Source organism: Dendrobium catenatum, unplaced genomic scaffold, assembly GCF_001605985.2.
Source record: "Dendrobium catenatum unplaced genomic scaffold, ASM160598v2 fragScaff_scaffold_243, whole genome shotgun sequence".
Classification (NCBI taxonomy): domain Eukaryota; kingdom Viridiplantae; phylum Streptophyta; class Magnoliopsida; order Asparagales; family Orchidaceae; genus Dendrobium; species Dendrobium catenatum.
The window spans coordinates 701,692-714,253 of record NW_021318705.1 but is presented as its reverse complement, the minus strand read 5'-3'; the positions used below and the strand labels follow the sequence as shown (position 1 = coordinate 714,253).

General features: G+C 35.0%; 1 protein-coding gene across 1 annotated transcript in view; it reads left to right on the top strand.

The window, feature by feature from the left end:
* Positions 1–5,323: 5,323 nt before the first annotated feature.
* LOC110094633 overlaps positions 5,324–12,562 on the top strand; it is a 9,822-nt gene continuing 2,583 nt past the window's right edge. The window contains exon 1 of the mRNA XM_020819899.2: positions 5,324–5,453. Within this exon, the coding sequence (XP_020675558.1) occupies positions 5,324–5,453 (130 nt within the window). The remainder of the gene's footprint in view (positions 5,454–12,562) is intronic.

Below are 12,562 nucleotides of genomic sequence, written 5' to 3'. Positions count from 1 at the left end.
ACGGTGCTCGATGACCCAACTACATACCACAAAATCACATGCTCGCTTCAATACTAGAAGCTAACGCGACCGGACATCTCCTACAATGTCAATTTGTTGTCTTAACATATGCACCAACCTATGCCTCAGCATATATACCTTCTCAAATGGCTACTACGCTACCTCAAAGGTACGATCGATTATGGAATTCCAATTCTAAAATCTAACTTGCGTCTCTCATATATCTTACTCAGATGCCGACTGGGCGAGATATCCAATCTCAAGGAAATCCACTTATGGATACTGCTCATTTCTAGGAGATACACTCATATCGTGGACTGTCAAAAAGCAGACCATGGTGACTCGGTCATATACGGAGTTAGAATACAGAGCATTAGCCACTCTCATGGCAGACGTCATATGGCTAAGACGCATTAATTCTTGCTGATTTCGGTCTAAAATAAGAAGCACCAATCGATCTGTATTGCGACAATACTTCGGCAATTGCACTGGCAAACAATCCAGTGTTCCATGCTAAAAAAAAAAAAAAACATATCAAAATAGATCACCGGTTTGTTAGAGATCACATTCAGCAGGAAAACATTCAACTTCTTCCTATCAGTACTATCGACCAAATTGCTGATATACTTACTAAATCCCTTTCCACACCAAGATTTCATCAACTACGACTCAAACAGAATGTCATCCAAGACCCTTCAGTTTGAAGGGGGATATTAGAGCACATAAACAAAACTCTGTACATAAACATGTGTTGCTTTATATATTGCCGTAAATATTGCCTCTTATATTCAGGATCTATATATACTACTATACCGTATGTAATAAGAGAAATATATCAATAATATTCTCTTTCTGTCTTTTTCTGTTTTTGATCCTTCAGATACCGTAAGGCTCCCACCTAATCATGAGTTTCTACAGTTTCCGCCCCTGACGTTAATATTATTATTTTTGCATATTTGATTAGTATTAAAATTAGAATTATGAAATTATAATTAGCTATAGAGGTCCACCAACAAAAAATTTCAAAACATTTTTTTAGAATTTGATTATGTGATATGATCGTTTCTTGTCGATTAATTTGCGCAACTAAAGGGCTCTGTTGTGATTGGGTGGCCGTGTCGCTTGCGATTGCAAGCTAATGGACGAGACGCCGAGAGGCGCCATTTGGCTGTCGTTCGTCGTTCCTTCGATCCGAGAAGCATTGCGTATTGCCGACGTCTCTTCACCGCACCTGCAGCTTCAATTATTATTTAATTGCTGCACTGAAAATTTTAAGGAATAAAATTATTGTGAAGAAGTCCACTGTTAGCTTGTACATAACAGCGTAAAAAGATACAGTTTTGGGGAAAGTAAAAGAGCGTGGTTTCTTAGTGACAGCTTTTTTTAATGATTTTTAAAATTATTTTTTAGAATTTTTTTTTGCAAAAAAAAAAAAGTGAATTTCTGTTATTTTTTTCCTTAAAAATCAATTTTTAATTCTAGCAAGAAAATGCTTTGCAATTGTTGTGTGATGAATTATTTATGAGGATATAGAAGAGGAGTTTATTTTCTTATATTTATATATAAAAAGATCTCATTATCTAGATAAAAAAGACTTGTTACACATAGTACATGTAAATTTTTTACATTAAATATTTTGGAAGGAGAAAACGGTATAATCTGTCTTTTGAGACAATTTCACATGAACTAAAAATAAAGATATAATCTTATCCATAGTTAGAGAAGAGGTATTATGAAGTATGAATTCTAAAGGATGTGTCCAGAAATAATGGTATTAGAAGGTGGTACAGTTTATATTATTTATACTATAGTTTTGGATACTCCTTGCTTTCATCAAACAATCTAAAAATGTCACATTTGTTAGGGCTGAGAGGAGTAAACATCACAACGATGAAACATGCATGAAGGTAAAAGCAGCGAAAAGTAAAGGACATCGGGATTTAACGTGGAAAAAATAGGAAGAAAATCACGGAGCCATACCACACCAAAAAAATCAACTATGAAAATTGATAGAAATAAGTATAAAATTCTCTTCTCTCTCACTCTCTCATTGCTTCTTCTCTTACATGTATAGTTCTCACTCTTGTCCATAACTGAAAATGCCTAGAGAAAGCCAAGTAAAATAAGTCCAAGTGATGCAACCCTTCAGAAAATAAGATAAATAACTGTTCAGTTTGTCTTGCAATGCTATGACGCCAGTCTTGCGCGTTGTGGTGCCTAGTATCTATTTGGAAATATTGTTGCGCTCAAACACTTAGCGTTGTGGTGCTCATTCTCTATCTTGACCAACGGTGGCGTTATATCTCGACTACTGTGGTGCTCTGTTCTTTATCTTTTAGCATTGGGGTGATTGGGTACGCAGTGTCGGGGCGCTCGGGTATGCAGCCTCAGGCCATTGTACGGAAAAAAAAAAAGTGTCAGAAGGGCTAGAATCCAAGCTGGGGTAAATCATCCGCACACTCTAGCGTACACAAGAAACTTTAAGGTCTAAGACATTGATCAATACAATCAGATTCCACACATAACAACCTTCAATCATTTGATATATCATGAACATCTCAAAATTTTAACATACTCAAAAGTGATCATAGTCTCATCATATTCATCATCTCAAGGCACATATGTCGACTATAATTTTGCTAAATATGAAGTTTAAATAATCTCAAAATTATTTGAATAATCGAGATCCTTCATTTTTAAAATTATGTCAAAACTCATGCTTGATTTGATGCATTTTTAAGTGGTGTATTTTCAACCATATTATTTACATTTCAAAAATAAGTGAGTCCAAAGATATGCTGCCTCTTCAAAGGTTTTGACACATAAAATCACAACTTTTTATGAATTCCAGATCTTAACCACTCTGTAAATATTGTTAATGAGAACCTTTCATCAAGGTTGTGAAGAAAGCTATCCCCCCTTCGATCATGATTTCACACTTCAGTTATATTCGAACGTCATTCGAGATGTGAAATTTATTGGAAAACGCGACTTAAAATTTTTAATTTTACTTAAAATCACTCTAGAGGCTCTTTTGAGATTCAAAAGTTTTAAAAATTAAGAAAAATAATATATATTGTTGCTGACTAGAATATATGCGGCGATAGAATAAGAAAAATTTTCATCTCAGCGTTATACGGATATCAAGCACACAAACAGGAGAAAATAACACCAGGATTTTTATGTGGAAAATCCTGGAAAGGAAAAAAACCACGAGGCCACGCGCAGTTGAAGTAATTCCACTAGTGTTTGTTTGAGGTACAAGAGGTTGACTCGTCCTTAAAATTTGGGACGATCAGATTACAATGCTTCACTTCCGGATTGAAATCCGATTACAAACAAGTTGCGTATTTGAGCTGAATTCAGAGTCACTTAGAATTCCAACGTTACTTGGGAATCAGGCATAGTTCTAGCGTTACTTGGGCGTCGAGCAGAATTCTGGTGTCACTTGGGCGTCAGACAAAATTCTGGCATCACTTGGGCATCTGACAGAATTTGGGCATTACTCTGGCGTCGGACAGAATTCTAGCATCGGTCGGGCGTCTGGCAGAATTTCGGCGTGGGTCAGGCAGAATTTCGACAACGGTCGAGCAGAATTTCAGCATCGGTCGGGCAGAACTTCGGCGTCGGTCGGACAAAATTCCGGTGTCAGTCGTCAAAGAGTTTCTTCTCTTCTTTTCTCCTTCTTCTCTTCTTTTCTCTTTCTTCTCTTCTTCTTCTTGCTTGGGTTCCTTCTCATGAGAAATGAGGGGTCTATTTATAGATATTTTGGAGTGACAAGACTTTTAAATAGGTGAGAGATCAGCGGTAAATAGGGAGTGGTCGGATGGACAGCCGATATTGAATCCCTTGATCATGTATTGTTCACAGACATTTGAAGGTCTTAATGATGTCGGAATTTGACGATCTTGGGATCATTGGATTCATCTCGTCAAGCCGCTCGATTCGACTATAAGAACGTCATTTTTGAGAATTGTTTGGTAACTCAAATTGTGGTTTGGTCTTTCCAATAGCGCTTTGAGTGCTTAATTTGGACTCATTTGGGCTCAGATTGAGTCGATTTTGGTGTCCTTGAGTTTTTATTTCCGAGACGCTCGGTTTGACTGTAAGTTCACTGAAATCAGAGTTCAGGTGACTCCAAATTTAATTTTTGAAGTTTCCACCTTGATTTTGCCTCGAGATTCGTGTCCGATCAAGATATATATACACACATATATGGAAGCTCTCTGTACATGCATAATTTTTTGATAGTGATCAACGTGTTCATAGGGATCAGATGACCCATCATATGGATCAATATTTGGTAGCTTGAACCCTATTGGAATAGGGTGTATGAGAATTTCATATGTTAGCAGAGAAGATTCTTGAAAACTTCGTTGCATATTAAAATGACTTCTATCCCTTATTAGGAATTATTCTTGGACGACATGTCGTAATTCATCTCGTATAACATCACGAGGAGTATCTAGAGCGGGTTGAAGATTTTTCATCTGATGGGCTCTAGGTGGAGCATGTGTTGAACTAGCAACATCATCTATTTCTAGATTATATTGCGGAGGAGGAGCGTTGGCTTGATGATGAGTATTTTCAAATTGCTAACCTATATTATGTTGTTGGGAATGAGGAAGAGGAGCTTCATCATTTTGAGATGGCATCCTCCTCTTACCTGCCTCCTCCAATATTTCTAAGATCCTTGCTTGCTGCTCCTCCATCCTACGTATTCGATTCTCCAAGGAATAAGGCCCTTCCCTTGGATAATTGTGACATGCATGATTGCCAGATGGGAATCTAGTTCGATGTGTGTTAGAGTGAGGGAATCTATTGCTGGTATTACTTCGATCAGTCATTGAAGAAATATTGGGAATACTTTCCCACAGACGACGCCAAACTATTGTGAACTAGAATATACGCGACGGTGGAATGAAAAATATAATGTCTTAGCAATTTACGTATATCCAACACACCAACAGATAAATTAAGAGAGAGAAACACCAAAAATTTTTTACATAAAAATCCAAAAAGGGAAAAACCATGGGGCCTAGCCCAGATGAGAAATTTCCACTATGTCTATGTTGGATACAATGTTTGATACACTCATTTACTTGGAGATGTTGGAATTATAACAGGTTAATAAGCATATAGAAATATGGTGATGATTGACGAACCGACCAAAATAAGGCAATGGTGGGGTAGAGCTTCAATGATAGTGCAGAAGAAAACTCCAATCATAATCAAGAAAAAAAAACTTTGGCGACGATCGGAAGGAAAGTCTACCGGTGGTTGGTAGGAACTTCGGCTGTGATTGACCGAAACTTTGGCGATGATGGGCATGAAATCCGTCGATTGTCGACAACAAGCTCTGGCAGTGGTCCGGAGGAATCCCGGCGGTTGTCTGGAGGAATACCGGTGGTGGTCGGGAGGAATCCCGACGGTGGTCCAGATGAATCTCGATGGTCCAGGAGATTCGTGCCCGACCAAGATAAATTTGTGATGATATATCAATACCAATAGTGGGTTTCTCTAAAATTGATAATGAAATGATTATCAAAATTTTACCCACCTTTTATAATTTAAGTCATTCCCTAAAAATTTCTAGAAATATATTTCTTTTTCTTCTCTGAATATTATATATCAATACCCTCTTTCAGACTAAAAGATTAGAAGATCTCCTAATTTTTTCTCCATATGTTTCATTTGAGTGCAACATAGGAAACTTTAAAGAGAAAGGAAGAAATTTGAGAGAAGAAAAGGAGGGAAATTGGAAGAACACCATCGTGGTTCTGCCCTGTTTGTGTAACTTTATATGAGGTCAATCATCTCAGGATTTCTCCAGAATTAGCACACTTAATTGCGGAGTTTCTTAATGAAATTTCAACAATTACATTAAAAAAGTAAAGGGGTTTAACATTTCTCTCCATTATGAATTGTTTGATAAGGGGTCGTTGTGGTTGACTTTGATTGGTTGTTATGTATGGTCATTTTGGCTTGAAAATTTGATCGTTGAATATAGCCATATTTTAGATTTGGCAAATTAGTAAAGATTGGGTTTATTTCTTTGAAGTTGGGAATATAGATTTTCTCTATTTGAAGTGATGAAGAAGATGGATCTACCCTAGTTGAACGAATCGGCCTTGCCCTTTTCCTCTGGTCAATGTCAATGAATGTTTTGAATCTTGTTGAAGAATAAATCAAATTTTGTGGGTTGCTTCTTGAGTTAAATTGATCTCCTTGCTACACAAGATTGAATAAAAATCATTAAGGCTAATTAGTTTTGAAATATTTTTATTTTAGAAGAACACTAATCTCTTCCAAATCCATTGTTTTCCTAGGAATAGTCTGGATCCATCCAAAAATCAACCGAATCTGTTGCCATGAAATAGTTTTAGAACTTGAGATCTCCAAGTAGGATTGACGTCCGATGTGAGCTACGAGTTAGATTATATTAATGATATTTGACATGAGAAACTTCATTTAAGTTGGGTTGGAATGAACTGAATCGAGCATAGTGCTATGTTGTTTTCAATTTGTTTATTTCTTATCTTATCGTGCTTCATTAATGCTCCAAAGCTTCTGATTATGTTTCAAGTGCTTAATTTGGACTTATTTGACCTTGAATTGAATAACCTTTACTGCCGTTGTATTTGTTTCAGCAAGATGCCCAATTTGATTATAAGTTCGTTGAAATTGGTATTTCAATTATTCTGAATTTAATTCCAAACATTTTTCAAATATTACATCAAGATTCGTGGTGGTCAAACTGTTTTTTCTTAATATTATAGATTTGATCAAAATATCTTCTTTATATTATAATTTTAAATTACATAATTTATAATTTATTGTAACTCTCTTAATGAAAAAAAGGCGACATTCATCAGCTATTGGTCCTTCAAAAAATATCTATAAAAAACTATAATTCATTTCGTCTTTTTCTTGCTTTCTTTTAGTACTTCCAAATTTCAACGACCCATTACAGTGTTATGGTTGTTGTCTTTCCCCTTTCATAAAATAGACTGTGAATTTAAAGGTTCAATTTTTATTTTAAAAACAGTTTTTTAATTCATTTTTAATATTTTTAAGAAAATAACATATCAAATATTTTAATTTTTTTTAAACTACTAAACAAAAACAAGCGTAAAGTTAAACAGAAGGGCCGTTGGGCTTTATTTGTTAGATGCAAGCTGGAAACAGCTCTTAATTAGGATAATAAATTAGAATTATATTAATTATTTAGCTAATTATTTAGTTAATACGTTAGTTAAGATTATACAAATCGGTAATGATATATTATTTTGATCATTCAATCAATTCTTATACATAATAAATTACATTAATAATATTTCTGATGATAACTTTTTAATTTTTTTATCTGTCTCGCTTTAGAAAATAGGCGCATTATTTTATTGCTGTATTTCTTTTTTTATTTTATGGAGATAAATATTTATTTTTATTGGTGTCCCAGAGCATTCAACCGAGAAACCTCCATTCGACCGACGTGGCGGCAGAAAATGGAAATCAAACAGTGAAAAAAAATGAAAAAAATAGGTAATGCTTGGAAAAAAAGGGAAGAAAACACCTAAAGGCCGCTCAAAAACGACATTAGCAGCGACAAGCAGCCTGGGGAGGACGGACCACCCAAACCCTAGTAGAGCGATGCAGAGAGTTGATGTACATTTTCCTTTTACACATATATATATATATATAAGCTACATTATATCAACAACTTCTCCAATTAAGAGAAATGATATTCTCTATAATATTCTAACATATAGTGGCTTAATCTTTTTGATGTGATTATCCTTTTAAAATTCAAATTAAGGCTTTCTTTGAGACAACTTTTGGTTACTTTTCATTACTTTAAAAAAAAAATTTACTGAAAAGTTGAAGCAAAATAATAAATATTTATAATCATCGGCCCAATTAGATCCTTAACACTAAATATTTATAACATAATTTTACCTTTTCGCTAGAAATCTCTAGTAAAGACAAATTGGTCGGCAAGAGAGTATAAATGGGTTGAAATAATAATTTTTTTTTATTTTTTTAAAAAGTTGAAGCAAAATAATAATAAATAAAAGGAAGCCTTATGGACGGAAGCCGGAAGGCATTGTCAGTAACTGTAATGATTGGGGGAAATTAATGCCTTTGCTCGTAAATGTTTAATAATTCAATTGCATAAAACAAATTTAATAAAAATTTTGGGTTTTAATATTTATTTATTTAAGAGGCTAAGGGTTTTTTTTTTTTTTGGAAAAAGAATAAAGGGATAATTGTTTTTATGTGCAGGAGAGATGGCTGAATTTCTAAGTGGGCCAAAGGAGTCCATTTGTCGGCTAAATAATTATTTCCTCGTCCTTATTTTTGTTTGTTCATAATTAAATGGATGAAAAAATAGGTTCAATATATGTATTTAATATTTCTTACATAATTTTTTACTTTTTTTAGATGAGAAATTGAATATATGTAATTGTAAAATCATGAATTTTTATGAAGGGGGATAAATAATTATATATTTCTTTTTACTTAGGTGGATGGTGGGGTTTTGATGAAATACACTTTAGGTTAACCTCTTATAATGATTAAAATAAAAAACATATCTTAATATGATATTTAATTTGAAGCATGTAAGTTTAGTATTTTATGACGTATAAATAATATTATATGCAGTTGGTGCTCAACAAATGGAACTTTTATTATGTCCTCTGACCGGACGTAGCTAGATCTACGTTCGGTCAGAGGATTGTTACTCGGTTTTTGCTCGGTATTTGGTCGGTATTGTTTGGTAATAACGAGAAATACCGCTCTGTAAAGACCAATACCAAGTAATACCGAGCAATACCGAGTAATCCCAAAAAATACCGAGTTTTTCTAGAAAAAACTCGGTATTTTTTGGGATTACTCGTTATTGCTCGGTATTGCTCGGTATTACTCGGTATTTTATCTTCACATAATAGTATTTCTCATTACTGTTGGTATTGCTCGGTATTTCTCGTTTTGTGCCTGCGATCTTAGTGCCGGCCGAACGTAGTTCTACATACGTTCACCGGACCAAATAAAAGTTCCAAGAAAAGAGATCAAGCCTCCTCAACATTTTGTGATAGTCCTTTTTCAGAGTGGGGCGGTCGCCAGAAATGCTATTAAATCTTCTAAAGCTCTTTAGTAGTCCGGCATCAAACGAGGTTATTTAATATAGTGTTATGCATCTATAGAGGCCCATGTACAACCTTTGGTTATGCTATTAATATTTGTTGGCTTTCTTTGAGGCATCTTATCAACTCATAACGAGGGTTTGGATTAGATGACTTGGCAATGGAGTTATGTCAAGCATTCTTACTCATCACTTGAGTCTCCTCTAGGAGAAATTATTTTGTGCGGAAGCTGGACGTTGAACGTTCTTCAGAGATCAACCAGTATGCACCACGTCAGTAGTATCAAGCTGCGGTACCGAGCGAAGGGTGATGTGGCGCATTCTGATTGGTCTCCAAACAGCATTCGGCGTCCACACAGAATAATTTTATAGACTTATGTAACATATGAAATCATTAATGCCTTAGTGTCAATGGCAGCTAGCATAGCGCCTTATATACCACTTATGTTGACTTGTGGAAACCTTCTTTTTAGTTAAATTGATTGTGTTCACACAATGCACATTCCCATTGTAGAATAAAGTACAAATATTTATATGAATCATTATTTTTTAAAATTTAGCCCAAGCTTCTTCATCATTATGTATGTTTGATCCATGTAATGGATAACTTGTCATCCTCGGACATAATTGACTTAATAATGAAATGATAATCTTCTCCGGGCTATTATGTTGCAGATCATGTAATTAAGGCTCTACTTGGGATAAATTTTTACAATTTTTGAAGTAGTTTTTTAGTAAAAAAATTGATATATCTATTTGATATTCTTAAAATTTCAAGTATTCAAACAAAAAAACTATTAGAATCGATAGTTCGATCATATAAATGTAGTTTAAAAAAAATAATTGGAATGAGCATTTTGATGATATGAAGCCAAAAATACTAAAACATCTTGATCTGATCAGTTCCAATAAATAAATCTAAATAGAAGAACAAGATGTAAAATTTAAAATTTCTTAAGGCCACTTGTGGGTTAAGTATCAGCTTAATATTGTGTGCTTATTGTTAGAACAAATGTTTTAATTTTTAAAGAGATAATCCGAGGAGCCTGAAATTCACCGATTTGGAGATCCATATGAGAATATTTTGAGGCCTAGCGATCGAGTTAAAAAGCTTTGCATAGAAAGTGAGTTTAATAGCAGGTGATTCCCACATAGGGCTAGCTTCACATGATTCAGTGTGGTCTTTATGGGCAGATTTCTTATATAAATAGGATATTATAATGGTGTTTGAGAGGATTAGGCTAGGGGTGTAAACGAGTCAAGACGAGTCGAGATTAGGCTCTTATCGAGCTCAGCTCGTTAGTTAGAAAGCGAACTCAAACTCGAGCTTGAGCCGAGTTGCCAGCCAGCTCGGCTCACTTACACCCCTAGATTAGGCTTGGGATCTTTGGCTTGCTATAAAAGGAATGATGCAGTGCCAAAGAAATATTTTGGAGTTATTTTGGTGAATGTAACATAAATGCAGATGATTTTTTTTTTGTTAGAAGTAAAGAATATAGTATCATGTCCAAAGATGGCGGTGGCTAGGAATGTCAATATTTGGCCCGACCCGAAAATCCGACCCGAACGCGACCTGAACCCGACCCAAAAATTTCGGGTTCAGGTTAGGGATTTCAACCCTTTTGTAAAAACGGGTTAGGTTCGGGTTGACCCGGAAACCCGAAATCAACCCGGTTTGACCCCGTTTTTTAATTAATTTAGGAGGGTTTTAATGGACTTTTATGAAATAAATAAATGATATTTCAAAAAATTATAAACATTATTGCCCAAATTAAATTAATATTGATTAATTTTAAATTAATTGAAGTAAATTGTACATTAATTTGATTTAGATTTAAATAAATTGAATTAAATAAAAAATTTAATAAAATATACCCGAATCGGGTCGGGTTCGGGTTGACCGGGACCCAAAGCGGGTCGGGTTCGGGATCGAAAAACCGACCCGTTTGCAAAAACGGGTCGGGTTGAGCAGTGTCGGGTCAATTTCAGTTTGGACCCGAACCCGACCCGTGACCCGATTTTGACCGCCCTAGCGGTGGCCGACTAATGACAGAGCCGATGGTGGTGGCTAATTGTGGCTGGCAATGACCGGCGGTGGTGGTGGCCAGTGGCAAGTGGATGCGGTCGACAGTGGTGATTAAGATGGTGTTGGCCGATTGCATTGGCTGCGGGTGGCGGCGATGACCACTTGTAGTGGCGACGATGACCGACTAGTGTGGTGGCCAATAGCTGGTGGCAGCCGCGGTGGGTGGCGGCTGGTGGCAACGGCTGGCAATGGTGATGGTCGGCAGCAACGGCAGTGACAGGCTGCAACAGCTGGTGGCGATCAAGCGAGCTTGTTTGTAGTGTAAATGGCTCTTGCTCAAAACTAGGCTAGTTTGATTTGCTTCAATAATGAACTAAAATGGTTTATGCTATATTTAGTTAACCTTACATTTTTATTTCATCCAACCAAATAATTAAAATTTTAAAATCTCTGTATTTGAAATATTTTATTCCACTTTATATTTCAACGTACCGAACAGTCCTTTAATACCACTTTGTAAGTGAAAATTATATTGATATAGAAATATTATTTGATTGACTCTCAAATCTCAATCATAAACTTAATTTTGTTAGTTAAAAGTAAACTAGATCATTCATAATATGAGACATCTTTAAGCCATTGTCGGTTGCGTATATTTTGTTCACTCCCACAAAAATTACGCTTTCCCAAATTGCTTTATCTAAGCCACTGTTGATTTTCATCATTTCGTTTTGATATTTCGACTTTCATATAAAATAATGCCAAATTTGTTGCTAAAAAATTTTATGCTTCATTTGAGACAAAAATTAAAATTTTTATACAAAAAATTTATTTTAAGAAACAATAATAAAGTTCTGCCAAACGAAGTCTTACAAGGCTCTTTAGCTGGAGCAATTATTACGTCCGGTCACCGAACGCGTTTATAGACCAATAACCACGCGCCACATCACATGAAACTCGGTATTGAGCACTCGATATTGCTCGGTATACATTCAGATACGTTCGAATTTGACCGGACGTAATAATTACTCCTTTAGCTGAGTGAGAAACATTCTACTTACTTTATTTCTATATCAGAATATTCTGAACCTAATTTTTTCTAAGCCAAAGTCCACATGCCACAGCAATGTGGGTCTTGCAGAAAAATGCATTGACAAGATCTCTCTCCATAACAAGAAAATTGCATGACAAGATTTAGGCTTGTTTGTGACAATTTTTGTATTTTTTCATAAAATTATTTTTTAGTATAAAATTTTTTGTGCTGAAATCTGTTTTAAAAAATAACAAAAAAATTATCCCAAAAGACGGTAATATTTTTATTGTTCAATATTAAAATTTATGTTTGTATTTATATCAAATAATAGAAAATCATGCCTATATATATATATATA